This window comes from Parus major, chromosome 6, assembly GCF_001522545.3.
Source record: "Parus major isolate Abel chromosome 6, Parus_major1.1, whole genome shotgun sequence".
NCBI classification, from domain to species: Eukaryota; Metazoa; Chordata; class Aves; order Passeriformes; family Paridae; genus Parus; species Parus major.
This window is the reverse complement of record NC_031775.1, coordinates 26567530-26582998: the sequence shown is the minus strand read 5'-3', so window position 1 is coordinate 26582998 and position 15469 is coordinate 26567530. Positions and strand designations below refer to the sequence as shown.

The 15469-nt window shown below is 39.3% G+C and overlaps 1 protein-coding gene across 20 annotated transcripts in view; it reads left to right on the top strand.

The window, feature by feature from the left end:
- ABLIM1 (actin binding LIM protein 1) overlaps positions 1-15469 on the top strand; it is a 192517-nt gene that overhangs the window by 93301 nt on the left and 83747 nt on the right. For all 20 annotated transcript variants that reach the window (XM_015633086.3, XM_015633102.3, XM_015633099.2 and 17 more), the window contains exons 3-4: positions 10391-10574; positions 12029-12138. In XM_015633086.3, coding sequence (XP_015488572.1) covers positions 10391-10574; positions 12029-12138 — 294 coding nt within the window. The remainder of the gene's footprint in view (positions 1-10390; positions 10575-12028; positions 12139-15469) is intronic.

Below are 15469 nucleotides of genomic sequence, written 5' to 3'. Positions count from 1 at the left end.
TTCAGGCTCCAGGTGAACATGGCAGAGCTGGTGGCAAAATCAGAGTAACTGGGCAATTAGAGCACAGGAATGGAATCAATACCACATCGTTTTTCACTTCTATTAAACCTAAGTTATCGCTTCTGAAAGTCCATATCTAGCATGTTCACTGCAGATTCAGACTTTAAAGTGTCTCCAGCACAATTCCTGAGCTTCAGTTGTATTTCTCACGTTCCAAATGTGGGTGGAATAGTTGTGTGGTTGCTCTGTTCTTCCTCTTCCTGGATATATGGAATATAGCAGAAAATAGAAATAGTTGTTTTCCTATGTTACTAAAGGCTTTTTTTTAAAGGTCACTTGAGTTACTTGTATGCTGAAAAATCAGTTCTAGAATCTAAGAAATTCTGTTTGTTACCTGTGGTTTTTAGTTAAATACAGCTAGATAACTAAAAAAAAAATGCTTCCCTTTTTCCTAGATATTAACATATTTCATCTGGAGTGGCATCAGCCCATCCCAGTGGGCAGAGTGGAGCACTGTCTGCCCTGTTACTGGAATTCTTGGGGAAATGAGTATCTCTTTCTCTATTACAGCTGCTGTATTTCAAGCAGGACTTGATGCCATATAATCCCCAAGCAGTTCAAAACCAGCAACTATTTGTTTATTGTCTTGTTCCTGTCCATAGTGAGTAGTGGTCTCAATTTACAGGAGACACTGGATTAGGATATTTTCAGCATCAGGCCACCTGAGACCCTTTGAGTCATGAAGGAGAGCAGTAATTCAGGCCAGGTCCTTAGGACCTCCTGATAAAGGAGGAGGCAGATGGAGCAGGGCTTTGGAATTGTTGTCCTGATGAATGCACCACATTAATCTTGCTTTTTTTAGGAGGGTTGAAGTCTGGTTTCTTCTTTCACTTGTGTTTCAGTTACTTACTCATAAGCTGCTTTTGTTCTTTGACTATTCTGTTGCAAGACTGGATTTACTAGAATGCTTTTTGTGTTTTTGCTCTTTCCTTCCCTAGAGGAATGTCTAAACTTATTGTGGCTTCTGTTTTGAGAGATATTTCCAAGCTGATGACAGTTAAAGATTCTATAATATTATTGACCTTAGGAGTGCTTGCATGAAGATCACCAGAGAAGGGAGGGCTATAGAAATAACTCTCTGGGGGAAATGAAACTATGATTTGTACCATTAGCTTGTTAAGGAAATGAAGGAAAGTAAATCCAGTTTGAACTGAGAAGGCCAGAGCTCAATGTTAGAGACTTTTCTCATGCTGCTCATTCAGTCTGTGCCTTATTAGTTGGGTTTGCCAGCAAATGAGTGTTATCTTTTAAGAGTTCATTTGTCTTCACAGAAAGGAAAGGGGTGTGTATGAGAGGTTGCTTCAAGTCCTGTTTTGATTCTTCTACCTGAACTGCAGATTTTGTTTATTGTTAGCCTCTGTTATTTGAGTGCATTTTTTGTTTAAGCCATGAAGTTATTTACTCATACTGCATGTTGTCTGACCATATGGTTTATACAAGTGGGACACAGCTGTTCAAGTAAGTGGCTTTCCCCCTCTTAGTCTGATGGGTTTTTAATTTGACATGACTGCAACTCTACAGGAGGTGGAGTTAGACCCTCCTCTGTTTATAAACTATGTTGTTAGGCAGCAAAACCAACAGATACTGGGACCAGGACATATCAGCTGCATCTACAGGTGGCTTGGTTATCTTCTTTTTTGTGTACTAAACTTTGCTCTCAAGACTGCAGCTCACATCTACAGTGTGAAAGCTTGAACAAGCTCACACTTGTCTGTTTTCATACCTGCTGAAAGTGTTTAAACTTTTGCCCATAGACTTAGAAGATGTGAAAATAATCCATTTCCTGATAAGGCTGTCACACGAGTTCTATAGTCACAGAGTTTCTGTGTGATCCTGTTCTTTGCTCTGTATGACATTTCTTTTTATTATTGCCATCCACGCTCTCAACTTTATGTTACATCATACTGTTAAGTGTATTTGATATGCTTCTAGTCCTGCTTCCCTGGGTGGTGTCAGAGGCTCTCAGGCACTCCATGACTGCTTGGCATGCATGTCAGTGGTGGCTGTGGCACTGCAGGAGCACGGTGCCTTACATCTCCATGTGCATCAGGCAGCTCAGGACATGCTCATGTGTCACGTAATGTGATCAGACAATCGTCCTCCCCAGGAGTTTGGTGCTCTGTCCATCTCTGGAATCTTTCTAAGAACAGAGGAACTGCTTCCTGCCAAGGATGACAAGTAAAACCTCCACTGATTGACGTGTTCCCATGCCCCCATGATAAGCTGGAGCTTGCTGGGACTCTGCTTTGGACAGCCATGTGTCTCCAGCTGCTGTGTCCTATCTGCCTGGCAGGGCTGGCCAGTTCTATTTGTGGCTCCTGTGAAGAGCTGATAGGAAAACAAAAAGCTGAAAATGGTGTGGCTGTCCCCAGGAAGGTGAGCTCTGCCATCCTCCCGATAGGCAAAGAATTTCAGGCAGGCAGCAGCTGACTCGGAGCTGGAGTTAACAGGGGAATGATGGACAGAGGATGGATAAGAACATTTAGGAGTGCAGCTCTAGGAATGCCATTCAGAGCAGTTGTCTTTGGCTGTTTCATAAGAAAGTTCCTTGCTAGGGAGTTACACTGGTTTGTGTTACAAATGCAAATTTAATAGGATTCTGCATTTCCTCCAGGTGTAATAAATAAGTTTAATTTAAGGTCTGTTTTAGCAGGAGTACACCACTCTTACCATACCAAATTGTTAATCTTTATGAGGAAATGGAAGCAGCAGGCTGTGAGGAGGGAAGGTTAGATGAAGAGGTTGAGCTGGAGACATTGGGTTTGTCTCAAATAAACATTGTCATTAACAAGAATTAATTAGTGGCTTATGAAGAAGTAAAAGTTTTTCTTGCAAGCATCTACGTACATGAATAACTTCTCTGGAAAAACTAAGACTACTCACTGCAATGCTGTTCCATATGTAAATGTGTGTGGGATCAGGCCCCAAATTACTATGTGCATGAGCAGAGATTTTAATATCTCAATTTAAATTGTGATCTGATACAAATGATAATTTTCTACCATTGTCAGTTGATTACAGTTCATTTTACCCTATTGCATGTACTAGCAGAGGAAACTTTGAGGCTAGCAAAATTGCTATAATAAGGCTTTATTATTAAGCCTGTGATTCATCTTTTGGGTTAGAGGGAAAAACTGGTTTCAATACACTGTATGGCTTAACAGAAAAAGCTTTAAGCTTTCATAGTAACAATGTGAAAGTTTACATAGATGGATTTTGGTACATGTAGAGATTGGTTGAATTATCTGAGCAAGATAGTGTAGTGTTTATGGTAGGAGTGTTTCAAATAGTAGAGAATGTCCCTGTTGATGATGTTGAATATGAATTGGAAAACTTAGTGTTTTTTATAGTGATGTAGACTAAACAAAAATTTAATCTCCTAGATAAGCAATCCTGCTGTAAGAATATGAGTGGTGTTCTTAAGATTTTTAGTCCTCACCATCACATGATGTGATGGAATTGTTTGAGGTGGAAGGGACTTTAAAATCATAAAGTTCCAGCCCCTCTGCCATGTGCCAGGTTGCCAAATCACTAGACCAGGTTGCTCAAAGCCGTGTCCAGCCTGGCCTTGAACACTTCCAGGAACGGGACATCTGCAATTATGTGGCATAAGGGTCAGGTGAAAATGTTTTACTGTCTAACAATATTTCACATGCTATAGTGATACCAAATATCAAAAGGCAATTACTGTTAATAACCTTGCTAATTATAAGGCATTATAATGCCAAGTCTTGACATCCAGGAAGCATCCACAAACCTAGAGTATTCCACAGGAAAAAAAATTAAAGCTTCTATTAAAACATTGTTATAAAACAGCATAAAGCAGTTTCTTAATTACAGAATAAATGTGGTAATTTTTCTTTCTTCAGTTAGATGTTTCTTGAGCTTAACTTGCAGAATCCTTTGTGGTATGTTTAGGTTCCAGGCACAGGTCTGGGTTTTTTATGTAATGACTTTTAAAGGCTACATCATCTGTAGTTAATGAGCCTGACAGGGAAGGAGGAGGCTTCCTGAGTTTAAATTTTGGGATGCTCTGTAATCCTTTGACTTTGAACTGGAAAGAAGTCAGGGTCATGTAAGCAGACACTATATCAACAGGTTGGAATGTGTTTTAAATCATTAGTTCTTTGACCTTTGATCTGTCATCAGATTCCTTCAGCGGCAGCAGGAGGAGACTGCAAACAGGCTGCTGGGTAGTGCTATAAATAGTTCAGTGTCAGTGGATGGAAAGTTTAAATCTGAGGCCATTCTTGTAGTAGATGTCCAGTGCAGTGTTTGAAAGATCTCTGCATTTTCACAAATTCTTCTGTAAGAAAAACTGATGTGTGAATGTGATAACACGTGTGGGTGGAACGTGCTCCTTCCTGAGCATCACAAAATTACATGAGGTCACTAGAAGCTCTGATTCACTGAACCAAGATCCAGGTAGAAATGGGAATCTGTTGTTTTGGGGAAGCTAGCAGAGGCTAAAATTTCTCCCATGCCAGGGAATGGTGTTCAGATGTGAATTCATGCATTCAGGTAGCTTGATGTGAAATCAAACCTCAGTTGCAGCTGTGAGACTGATTGCCATTTCTGCATTTACAAATCTTAGCTGCTGTGTCTTGAAGACTGTTCTTGCAGTGATTCCTACTGGCATTTCTCTTCAGGTTCAATTTCTTCCCATTCTGAAGTGGATTCTTACTTTTCTGTTGGGGTTAGAATACTATTAATGACAAGTGATTGATACCAACCTTAGTTTAGTTGGGCTTGAGGTCTCTTCAGGGACCAAACATTTGACTGGAAATGAAATTAATTGCACTGCTTGGCTGATTCTGATGAATGCTGACAGATGCCATGTCAGATTTTAAAAAGCTACTGCATCCCTTTGAAAGTAGAGGAGCAGCAGGATGCTTAACAGGTGCCTGGTGAGTGGGGCAGAGCATCCTTACAAGAATACAGAAAGTTTCTTGGCTTTGTGGTCTGTGCAACCTTCATTTGCCTGGCTTGGATGAGGTTTGGGTTTGTTCTGTCCTTAAATTCCTGGTTTGCTTATTTAAAATCTTTTTAGAGAGATGTTTCCTCTAGATAGTTACAGTCAAGCGATCCGAGGCTAAACTTTGACATTTTTCCACTGATTTCCTTTTCTTTAAGGTTCATTTCCCACAGACCTGTAAATGACTTTGATCTCCACCTCGTGCTTAGTTTAATGTGAAAGGTGTTTTAAATGGTTGAATGATTCCTGCCATGGTTTCCATCCTGGTGCACAAATCAGTGATATTTCAGTGGGGAAGTGGGGAAGCTGTCACATTGCTACACTACATACAGCTGCTGTGCTTGCTGTTGAGCTCAGGTATGAGCTGTTGGCTGTGGGATTGCTAGAAAGACTGAAATCTGTGCAAGTCAGGTGCAGACAGGAACAACTCCCAGTGCAGCGTTATTTGTGTCTCCAGTGTTGGAGGACTGAAGACAAGGTCATGGCATTGACTGGGAAGTTGATCAAGTTAAAACTGAGCTCATCTGAGACTCAGAATTCACTTTTGGTTTCAGTTGAGTGAATGCTTGCACTAAATTCCCAGGGATTTCATGCAAGTGCCCCACTGAAAATTACTTGTTTCACAATGACAGCTCACCCAGGAGTGGTGCAGGCAGGATGCTTGAAGTGGAGCATCAGGGTTTTGGTGGAAAGAGGAGAAAGGCCTGACTGGAGGCTAGAGGATGCTTCCCAAGGGGGATCTCAGAACAGTTTAGGAGAAGAGGGGAGAAATACAATCTTGTCTTTTGCTCAGGAGGTGTTTTAGCTGCTAAACCTGTCTTCTACCTGATGTCAAGTTATCAAAGCAGGTTTTAAGGTCACCTGTATCTGTTCCATATTTATGTGCTTTGGCTTCCCAGCATTGTTTCTAAAGTCAATCTACTGAAATGAGAAGAGATTCCAGAACCACTGGGAATGTTGAACACGGTTCCAAATAGCTTCAATCAAAATGCATCTGTCATCAGCATACGAGAGAAAAACATCTCCAGTGACAGGAGTGTGACAAATGGTCATTGGGGTCTCTGTTACAGCTTTTGCAAACTGCTGGATGCATTTCTTACTGGTGCCTGGCAATCTCCCTGCCAGGGCAGTGCTGCAGCACAGCTTCTGACATGTACTGTTCTTATGTGCTCTTCTGATGATGCTTGGATGTATACTTTTTCTTTAAATGATTTACGCCATCAAGAAAAGTGTTGGTAGGAGGAGTAAAAGGCAGAGGGAGAATTGGTTCACTTGAAATGCAGAAACTTTAATAAGAACTTGAACCTTGCTTTCATCAATATGGGATTTGTTAAGCTCTTACGTGAATAAAAAAGAAACAGATTTTCCCAGTGTATTTGTTTGGATGTAGGTGATAAATGGAAACATTTCCAAATTCCTTTCTACCTTCAAACAAGAGACCCATTATGTCCTAAGAATAACTGTTGTATGACTATTTCCAAGCTTGAAAACAGCACCATTATTCTATGAAGCTGAAAAAATACAAGAAAGAAATAAAACCCCAGCAGGAAATTGAATTTGCACCTTATTTAATGCAGGGTAACAAAGTAGATCATTAGAATTTTCTTAATGAATAGTATTCACTTCTGCAGACTGAGAGCCCAGATTCATAGACTCTCCTGTGGTTTTTTTTCTTCAGTGCTGAGACAATTTTTACTTAACATCAACATGGAGTTCAACTCTCCCTGACAATAAGGAAATCCTAAATAATGCTCAGTAGGATCAAATCCTGCTTTCATTCTCTTTGGAAAACTCAGATCTCTTCATTTTTGTCGTCACCATTAAAGCATGGAAGTAACTCAGCTTAAGGGAATGGTCCAGATGTCCCTTGGGTCCACAGGGAACTGGATTGGTCTTGAGCATCCCAGGTTTCCATAGCAGACCCTGTAGTTTTGGGAGCTGACAGAAGCTCTGACAGTATCTCTGATTTTTTTGTGCTCCAAGAATGCAAAATAGCAGCTCCAGAGAGTAAAAGACAGAAAAAGCTAGAGAGTGGGTGTTTTCCATACAGTGGGAGGTAGAACTGTATTCCAGCTTATTCCATTCACAAGAGAGTCAGGATGGTTTGTTTGGAATATGAAATTCTTTGATATACAGACTCAGAGAAAGGCTGAGTTCCTCCAAGAGCTTTTGAAGATAATGGTTTCTCTTTTTCATTAAAAAAAAAAAAAAGCTGGCTTATTTGTCTCTATGCTTGTGGTACCTTAGGGAACAGAAATGCTCCCCAGTGTCTCCTGTTTCAGAAAGAGGGTTTTGGTCATGTAAAACAGAACTTTTCAATCATACTGAGCAGGAAGGATCTTGGGGAAATGTTTTTCTTCTGTAGAACTATTTCTGTGAGGGATGTTTAGATAATATCTCTTGCTTTTTGCCTTCTCAAACATGATTGGTGCATCCCTATTGGCTCCACAAAGCAATTCTTTCAAAGTCATTTTCCCCATCAGTACAGGAAAAAAATAGTTTCATGTTTATGCTTAACTGCCATCATTTAGGTATAAATTTTTCTTTGGTGACATGATATGTGTTCCACAGCAGTTGTTTAGATCACACAGTTAGAATGCACTGTACGTATATAGAGTTCACAGCTGATTTCTCTTCACTGCCTCTGCTCCTTGAGGCATGAACAGTGGTGGGCATATGGTCTTTCTTTTTAATAAAAGACAATTTCAATTTGTCCCTACTTTTTGTGGTTTTCCTATAGCAGTCATATATATGTGCTGAGGCAATATGTGTCAGCTTGAGGGGATACATTGTCAGAGCCACAACTAATGCACAGTTGTAAAAAGCAGAAAAAAGTAAGAAACAAGATCTGTTCAAATCCCTTCCCTGTTACACACCACACTGTACACCGAGTGTGGGTACAATCATGTTTGTCCTTTCTGGTTTGATCTCTGACTCAAAGTGAAAGCAGCCAGCTGGAATAGCGTTTTTGCAACCATGGATGTTAACAGTCTGGGTGACCCTTGTTTTTCCCATGTAGCTTAAAGCTGTGATTAGGGACAGGAACACATGTGCTAAATTGACTGCAAAAATCCATTGTAATGTGGGGTTGCCAGGGCTTTTCTAATTCTTGCAGATTGGTGTGTGCTTCCTGCTGTGAGGATGCCAAAAATGATGAATCTGCTGGGGGCTCACATCATGAGCACTTCTGCTTGGGCCTGAATTCGTGGATTGCCAGTGTCAGAATTTAACTCAGACATTCTGGGTTATTTGCAAAATGAGTTAGAGATTGGGAAGAAAGAAGACTTCATAAGGAAAAGGGCAGTAGAAGGAGCTTGTTTTTGATAATAGCAATAGCTGTCTGTAAAAGACCTGTGAAATATTTAGCCCCCACTTTCATCTTGAATCCCTGTGGCCATGCATGCAAAGGGGGTAGAGCCTAATAACTGTGAGCACATGGACCTTTTCCTTCCAAGTTTGTAGTAGTTTTTGCAAACAATCATCTGCCACCTCTTTATGATGCTGAATCTGGCCTTTCAGAAGAAGCTAGAACAGAGGTAGTATTGAAAGTTACATTTGATCATCCCAGCTTATTAGATCCTTGCCTAGGCAGGTAAAGGGAACCACAATGATCAAATGAATTCTTCAAAAAGTGACTCTTTGGTAGAACTGGGGTTCACAGTAAAGAGCCAGAGAGCTCATAAATGCAGCTTCTGAGGCAAACCCCAAGCACACTGAGCACCTTCAGCTTGAGGCTGAAAAATAGATATACTTGGATGTTAAATCTACAAGGTCTAAATTACAATTAATTGTATAAACTAAAATTTAAATAATTGTATACAATGTTTATACAACTAATTAATTGCATAAACTACAATTTAAATAATCACATAGACACATGAGTACTCCATAGCACTTAATAAAATTTAGCAGCTTCTAAAGCATCTTTTAAACATTAAAGCAGAATTCTCAATTTCTATGTGGTTTAATGGTAAGGATCTGCCCAAAGTAACTTAGAGAAGCAAACCTATTGTAAGTAGGCTGAGGTTTCACCTCTGGACCTCCATGGAAAATTGCTATCTGGTTCCCAACCCCGGAGGGCTCTAAGGTGCTGTGGTGTAGAAGTCACTTGTATTTTTTGCCTTATGGGATATTTTACTGTTAGTCTGAATATAATATTTAAAAAAAAAATGGAGATCAATAGAAGAAAAAGAAGGACTGAAAGTGTTTTTTTTCTGGAGGTGTACCTAAAAAGCCAGCTTGGAACATTTTGCAGCATTTTAACAGAGCCTTAACAGTAGTTCTTTGTAATTCTCCTCAGTCACTGATAATTGAGTTTTGGCTGCTTGTGGATTTAATGCCACCATGAAATGTAATTTGTTTGCACATGGAATATTATCGCTGTTCCACGCAGAAATGTGAAACCGGAAAAATGCTGGTACTGATACTGCTTTCCTTCTAAGCTGCATTTTGGTACTGTTTATTGTTGTTCTATTAATTATTGTTACAGTAGCAGTCATTAGACCTCCAAGGCTGGAAAAAAGAAAGGAAATTCTCAATTCCTGCCCCAAATTCCTTGCAATTTTAATTTTTAAGACAGGTAGCTGATGAGATACTAGCCCCTTTTAACAGGGCTGAGAGTGAATGCTTGGTACAGTATTGTGCTTGGGACTTGTGGCAGAAAGAGGAACTGAATCCAGTTCCCTGATAATCTTTCTGTATTTCATATTTTAATTTCTCAAGGACTTTGTAACTGCAAGGACCTAATATGCTGCTTATTTATTTTTCCTTAATACTCAGAATCTCTGATATTCAATATTTCTGATACTTGATCTGAATATACTTGAATCTTACGAAGGATGGAATTCATTGCAGAGTTAATTTAACGTGCTAGACTGCTGTGAAGAGTGGTTTCTCTTACTGAATTACACAGATACAGCACTATACAGAGGAGCAGGAGGAGTGCCAGAAACCAAAGTGCCTGGGAGCAGCTGGGTATAAATTTTTGGTGATATGGGGGAGCACTAAATAGGTAGTTTTGAGTTCTTTATTCAATCCAAGCTAAAGGCACAATGTGAAATTTAATCTCCCATGGCACTTTCTCTTCATGGGGTTTGGCTGTTAGAAGTAGGATTGCTTTCTGTCTCTGTATTGACCAGAAATGCCAATGTAGGACTCTGAATATTTTCTCAAAGCAAAACAGGCACCTGGTTGTGATGTGTTCTGGTTTGAGTGAATAAACATTTTACAGTGGAAAGACTGCCAAGTCACAGAAATCCTTGACTGGCTTTTCACCCTTTTACTGATACAATTGAGCAGCTAACATCCTTACTAGTGATATTTTCCTAATCTCTGTGGTTTGTTTTTTTCTCCCAGTGTGTGGCTGTGACCTGGCACAAGGAGGTTTTTTCATTAAGAATGGAGAATATCTCTGCACCTTGGACTACCAGCGCATGTACGGCACCCGCTGCAATGGCTGTGGGGAGTTCGTGGAAGGCGAAGTAGTGACAGCTCTGGGAAAAACTTATCATCCCAGCTGCTTTGCCTGTACTCTCTGCAAGTAAGTCACCCCTTCAAATAATGTGGTGGGAACCCAGTTCAAGGAAAACACAAGGAAAGGTATTGCCATGAGACACAAGTCTCAAGACATCTCTTGAGGATGCATTTATTTTGTTATAAAAAGTCTGACTTGAAAAGTCTTGAAAATGCCGCTCATTTATTTGGGGGACACGGCTTTTGTATTACATGTAGTTCCCTTCTCAGAAAGTTGTCCTCATGTTTGAAAGAATTGTCAGGCTTACACACAAGGAGATAATGGAGTAGAGTTGAGTTCAGGTGATCAGCCCAGCTTGGTGGGAGAAGTGAAACAAAATTCTGGATGCTACATTTGAGCTCTCAGGACAAGTCAAACAATCACATGCGAGCAGGTGGCTTTGGGACTGCTGGGGTTCCCCCTCTTTCCAAATATTCTTTCTTGTTCCCAGTAAGAGAACCAGTCTTCAGTTCTACAGAAAGTAAAAAGGAGTTAGCTTAGCTCTGTGGATGGCAGAGAGGTGGCATTTTAAACTCCTGCATCTGATGAGTAGTTGAAGGACTCTGTCCTTTAGCCTGGTACATTTTTCAAGCCCTTTTCTACTGAAGCATTTTGATTGTTTTCTGTTTTTAAATAGTGTGTGAGTTTACTGCATGTTGGTAATCATAAAATGTGTATGTTGCCATTTTATTTCCCAGGGACAGTGTGAAATGTGACATCAATTTTCTGTACATTGACTTGCATCAGTCTTTTTATGTTGAATGAACAAAAGATGAGTCATTGAAATAGACTAATGAAATTCAGTATTGCTGCTGATTTATTTTTGGCCCACTTAGAGATGACTGTGCAAAGGAAACAACACCTGAAACATTTTTTTGTTGTTGTTGAAATCAGCAGTTGCTCATTTGCTAAGCAGTTTTGGAGTGAGGTGGGGTGTAGCAGGGGTCTGCACTCAGCAGCTAATGCCCCTTATTAAAAATTTGGAGTTACTAAATATTGCTTATCCTCTGCTTTAGGCACCAAATAAGAGTTAACAGCAATGTCAACTTCTGCCTAACACACATTCTTAACATTTATGAGTGACTAGCACCACATTCCTTCACCAGCCTCAAGAACAGTTCTATTCTTTGAGTTCTCTTCTGTATCATTTGCTATCCACAACATCACACTGAGACCATCATAAATGTAGCTGTTGTGTCTTAGCAGATTCCACTGTCTCTGCTATTCAGATAAAACTTGTTTGATAATCTTTTTTAAATGAAAATACAAGGCAAGTCTAACCTCTGCCCCGCTTGCATCCATGGATTGGATTTCTTCCAGTGCCTGGCTTTGCCAAGGCCACATTGCAGAAACTATTTGGCCTGAGTTTCTGTAAAATACTGATTGCGCTGGAGGAAGGCAGAAAACTCAAGGCATGAGGAACAGAGGAAAATTTCTGGCATAACCTTTGCAAAAATATGTTTTTCTCTTGAACTTTCCAGGCGTCCATTTCCACCAGGAGATCGAGTTACCTTTAATGGAAGGGACTGTCTGTGTCAGATGTGTGCTCAGCCCATGTCCTCCAGCCCAAGAGAACTGTCTGCATCAAGCAGTAAGTTGCCATCTCATTTCTGAAACCTCTCACTTCTCTTGGCTCATCAACATCTGATTGAAACTAGCATAATGCAGTCCTTTGGTGTTTTTATTGTTTTTCACATTTAGAAAAGTGAACTATCTCTGGGAATTTCTGTGTTGGTTTTTTTTCTCTTTATTAAGTGCCTGTTACTACAGATGGGAAGAGATACTTAGACATTTCAGTGTGAAAAAAAATGACTTTTCCCCAGTGACTGGATTTTTTAAAAGTTTTTGTTTTTAAATTTTGCATTGATAGGCACCAGAAAAGTACCTAATGATAAAACTTGAGGTTTCAAAGCTGGTAGATTCTATTTCTTTAATGTATGATTGTATAAGTTTAACTATTCAAAAGAGGATGAAGTCAGAGGAAATTAATTTTCTTCTCCTATTTAAGAATTCAATTAAATTATCTTTTAAAGGGGGTATTTCCAGGATTATGCTTCCAGTAGACTGATGCCACAATGATAGTGTGATCAGAACCTCAGGAAACCATTATAAAAGACACAGAAAGCAAATTAAAGGGAGAGATAGAGAATAAAGAAAGTTTGGGAGGGAAGTTAAGTTGGCTTGCTGTTGGGTTTTAACACTTTTAAAAGGTAATTTGTAAATTACTGATATTAATCTCTGCCTCTGGTAGTTAATTCTTTTAATCTTTGGGGTTTCTTTCTCTGACTGCTGGATTGTACTCAGCATTCACCCAGTGTAGTTTGTAAATCAAAACAGCTGCAGCTTTCCTTGTGACACTGGGTAGTTTTCCTTCAGGGAGAAACTGTATTTTCTCCTGGTACTTGGCTTTGAGATCCTTGGATTATAAGGTGCTATGGAAAGACAAAGATAAATAATGTTTGTGCTCAGTGGATGAGTCAAATGAATCTCAGGTTATCTGATTTGCCTGAGAACATGTAATCAAACCCTTAGACAAAGGGAAAATGAGAGACAGTTTTTGTTTCCATGCCTCTCTGTCTGAGAAGTGATGCTTTGCCACTACAATTGTAGATTTGCAGATGAAAATGCACAGGCCTAATCAGTTAATGAAGAATTTAGGAACCTGCAAAATGGCTTACAAGACCTAAAAAGCAACATAAAAATTTATGAGGGACTTCAGGCACCCAGAGAATCCTTCTGAGACAGAGGAAGGATGTGAAAATTGATATTTTCAATAATATCAATTGGCATAATTGGCAAGGAACTACAAGGCACAGGGACCTTGAACAGTACTGAAATTCTTTTTTTAAGCATGCCAGAGCATAGAAAAATCTAGATCTGGCTCTCCAAAGCTGACACACCTGTCCAGCAGTGTGGCACTTGCCACATCCCTGACTCCAGGTGCCAGAATACCCCTAGAAAATGACAGGTTAAACTTGTCTGATACTTAGCAAGTCAAAGAGCTCAATAGTCACTTCCCCACAGCCATGGTGTCTACTTGAATGGCTTCCACACTGAAGTCATAGGTAGCAAGGATTATAAAACAACATTTCGTGGGACTTGTGATGAGATTTATTGGGGTTTATAATCATAATTGTGTCCTGATGACAAACTGGTTTGCCAGTTCACACAGCAAGAGAGCTCCTGATCTCAACAGCTTGGAGTGCACTGCTTTGAAATCTGTCAGCATCTGCCATGGTGCATTGGTGCATCATGTTCTGCTATGGACAAAGACTTGTAGAAATGTGTCATATAGAGTTTCAGGTCCTTTTAGTGCAAAACTCTCCAAAATGGACAAATAAAAATGAGAACAGCTTATAAGTTCAGAACTAATAAATTTAAAAAAAAAATCAGTGAAGAATCCTCTTTCTTCAAGGATATGCCAGTTGCTACTTTAGCTTTGTGCAAAAGTTGACTTAGATACAGAACAGTATCTTGCTGGCACCAAAAAGTTAATTTTAATTAGTGTAAAGTAATTAAAATTACTTCCAGGTCTCTCCTGCTGGCTAATACATAATTTTTTTCAAATGCTTTGCCATTATTTGAAAGGATTTTTTTAAAATACATATTCTTTTAGGAGAGACTCTGATTCACACTATGCATTTATTTTATGTCCTGTATTGCTGTCAGCTTCCCCTGATTACTTTCAAGTAGGTCACTGGAGGAGACTTTCCTTAAAACAAAGTAAGTTTGAGGGAATTCAGTAGACTGCAAATATATCAGGTTTGATTGGTTTGTGTAATGTAATAGGAAGCCTTCTATCCTAGAACATCTGCATTAATACTGACATGTCATTTTCCGGTGTCTATTACTTCACAAAAATGAAAACTTACTGACAGCTTTGCTTGGATGAGTTCAAGGAAAATCAAATGCCTAAAAGTACAGGGGTTAACATCTCTAATAACAGGAACCTGAATATTGTTACACTCTATTGTAGTGCACACCATGAAAATCAGATGGGAAAATGCTAAATAATTAATTTTAATTTATTTTGTTTAGTATTAGTTGTGTCCGTAGTACTTATTTACTTTATTTATATTAATATTTCTTACACTGCACATATGTTACCTGAAATTACAGCTATTTTCTTGAAGAACCAATTCAGTGACTCCATTGTTATTCTAAATTTTTAGAAGTCTCCTTCATTATTCAGCTGCTGTAGAGTAATCATAATTTATAATTGAATCAATCCTGTTCCTTGGCTACTGCTAGAAATACACAGTGCACTAACTTTGGGATTTTCATTCAGTCAGCAGGAAATCTAATAACAAATACCTGTAAATAACTTTGCAGACAAATGAAATGAGTGGTGTTTGGTTTTGTCATTGTTTTATTTCATATGACAGCTTGATAAATGGCATGTGAGCTATAAAGCAAAGTGACTGGGACAGATGTAGAGTAGCACAGAAACAGGGGACAAGTAGATAACACTGACTAAAAGCAAGGTGTTGATGCCTTGGATAGTTCAGGGTTTTCAAGATGCGGTCAAAGAAATGATATTTTTTTCTTTGGGGCCCAATAAAGGAATAATTCAATAATGTGTCCCAGTAATTGCTACTTATGTTTGAAACAGTGTCCAGGTTTTGTATTTGGTACGATTGCCTGGTTTGTACTGTCTTGAGTTCTTCCTGCTCTCTGCTGTGTTCTGGCTGCAGGGTAACACAGTGTGTTTAAGGTCCACATTGTCTCTCCAGAAAACCAGTTGTGCAGGCACCTGTTATTTCTAAATTTAGGGCAAAACTGCAATGGTGCAGTTGCATAGTTGCATAAAATGCCCTCCATTAGGGCATTTTATCAGTGAATTCTCCCCATGGCAGCTGGTAAATGAACTGATGCAGACTTTGAAAAAAAAGTCTCCAGTTTAGTCATATCTTCATTTTTAA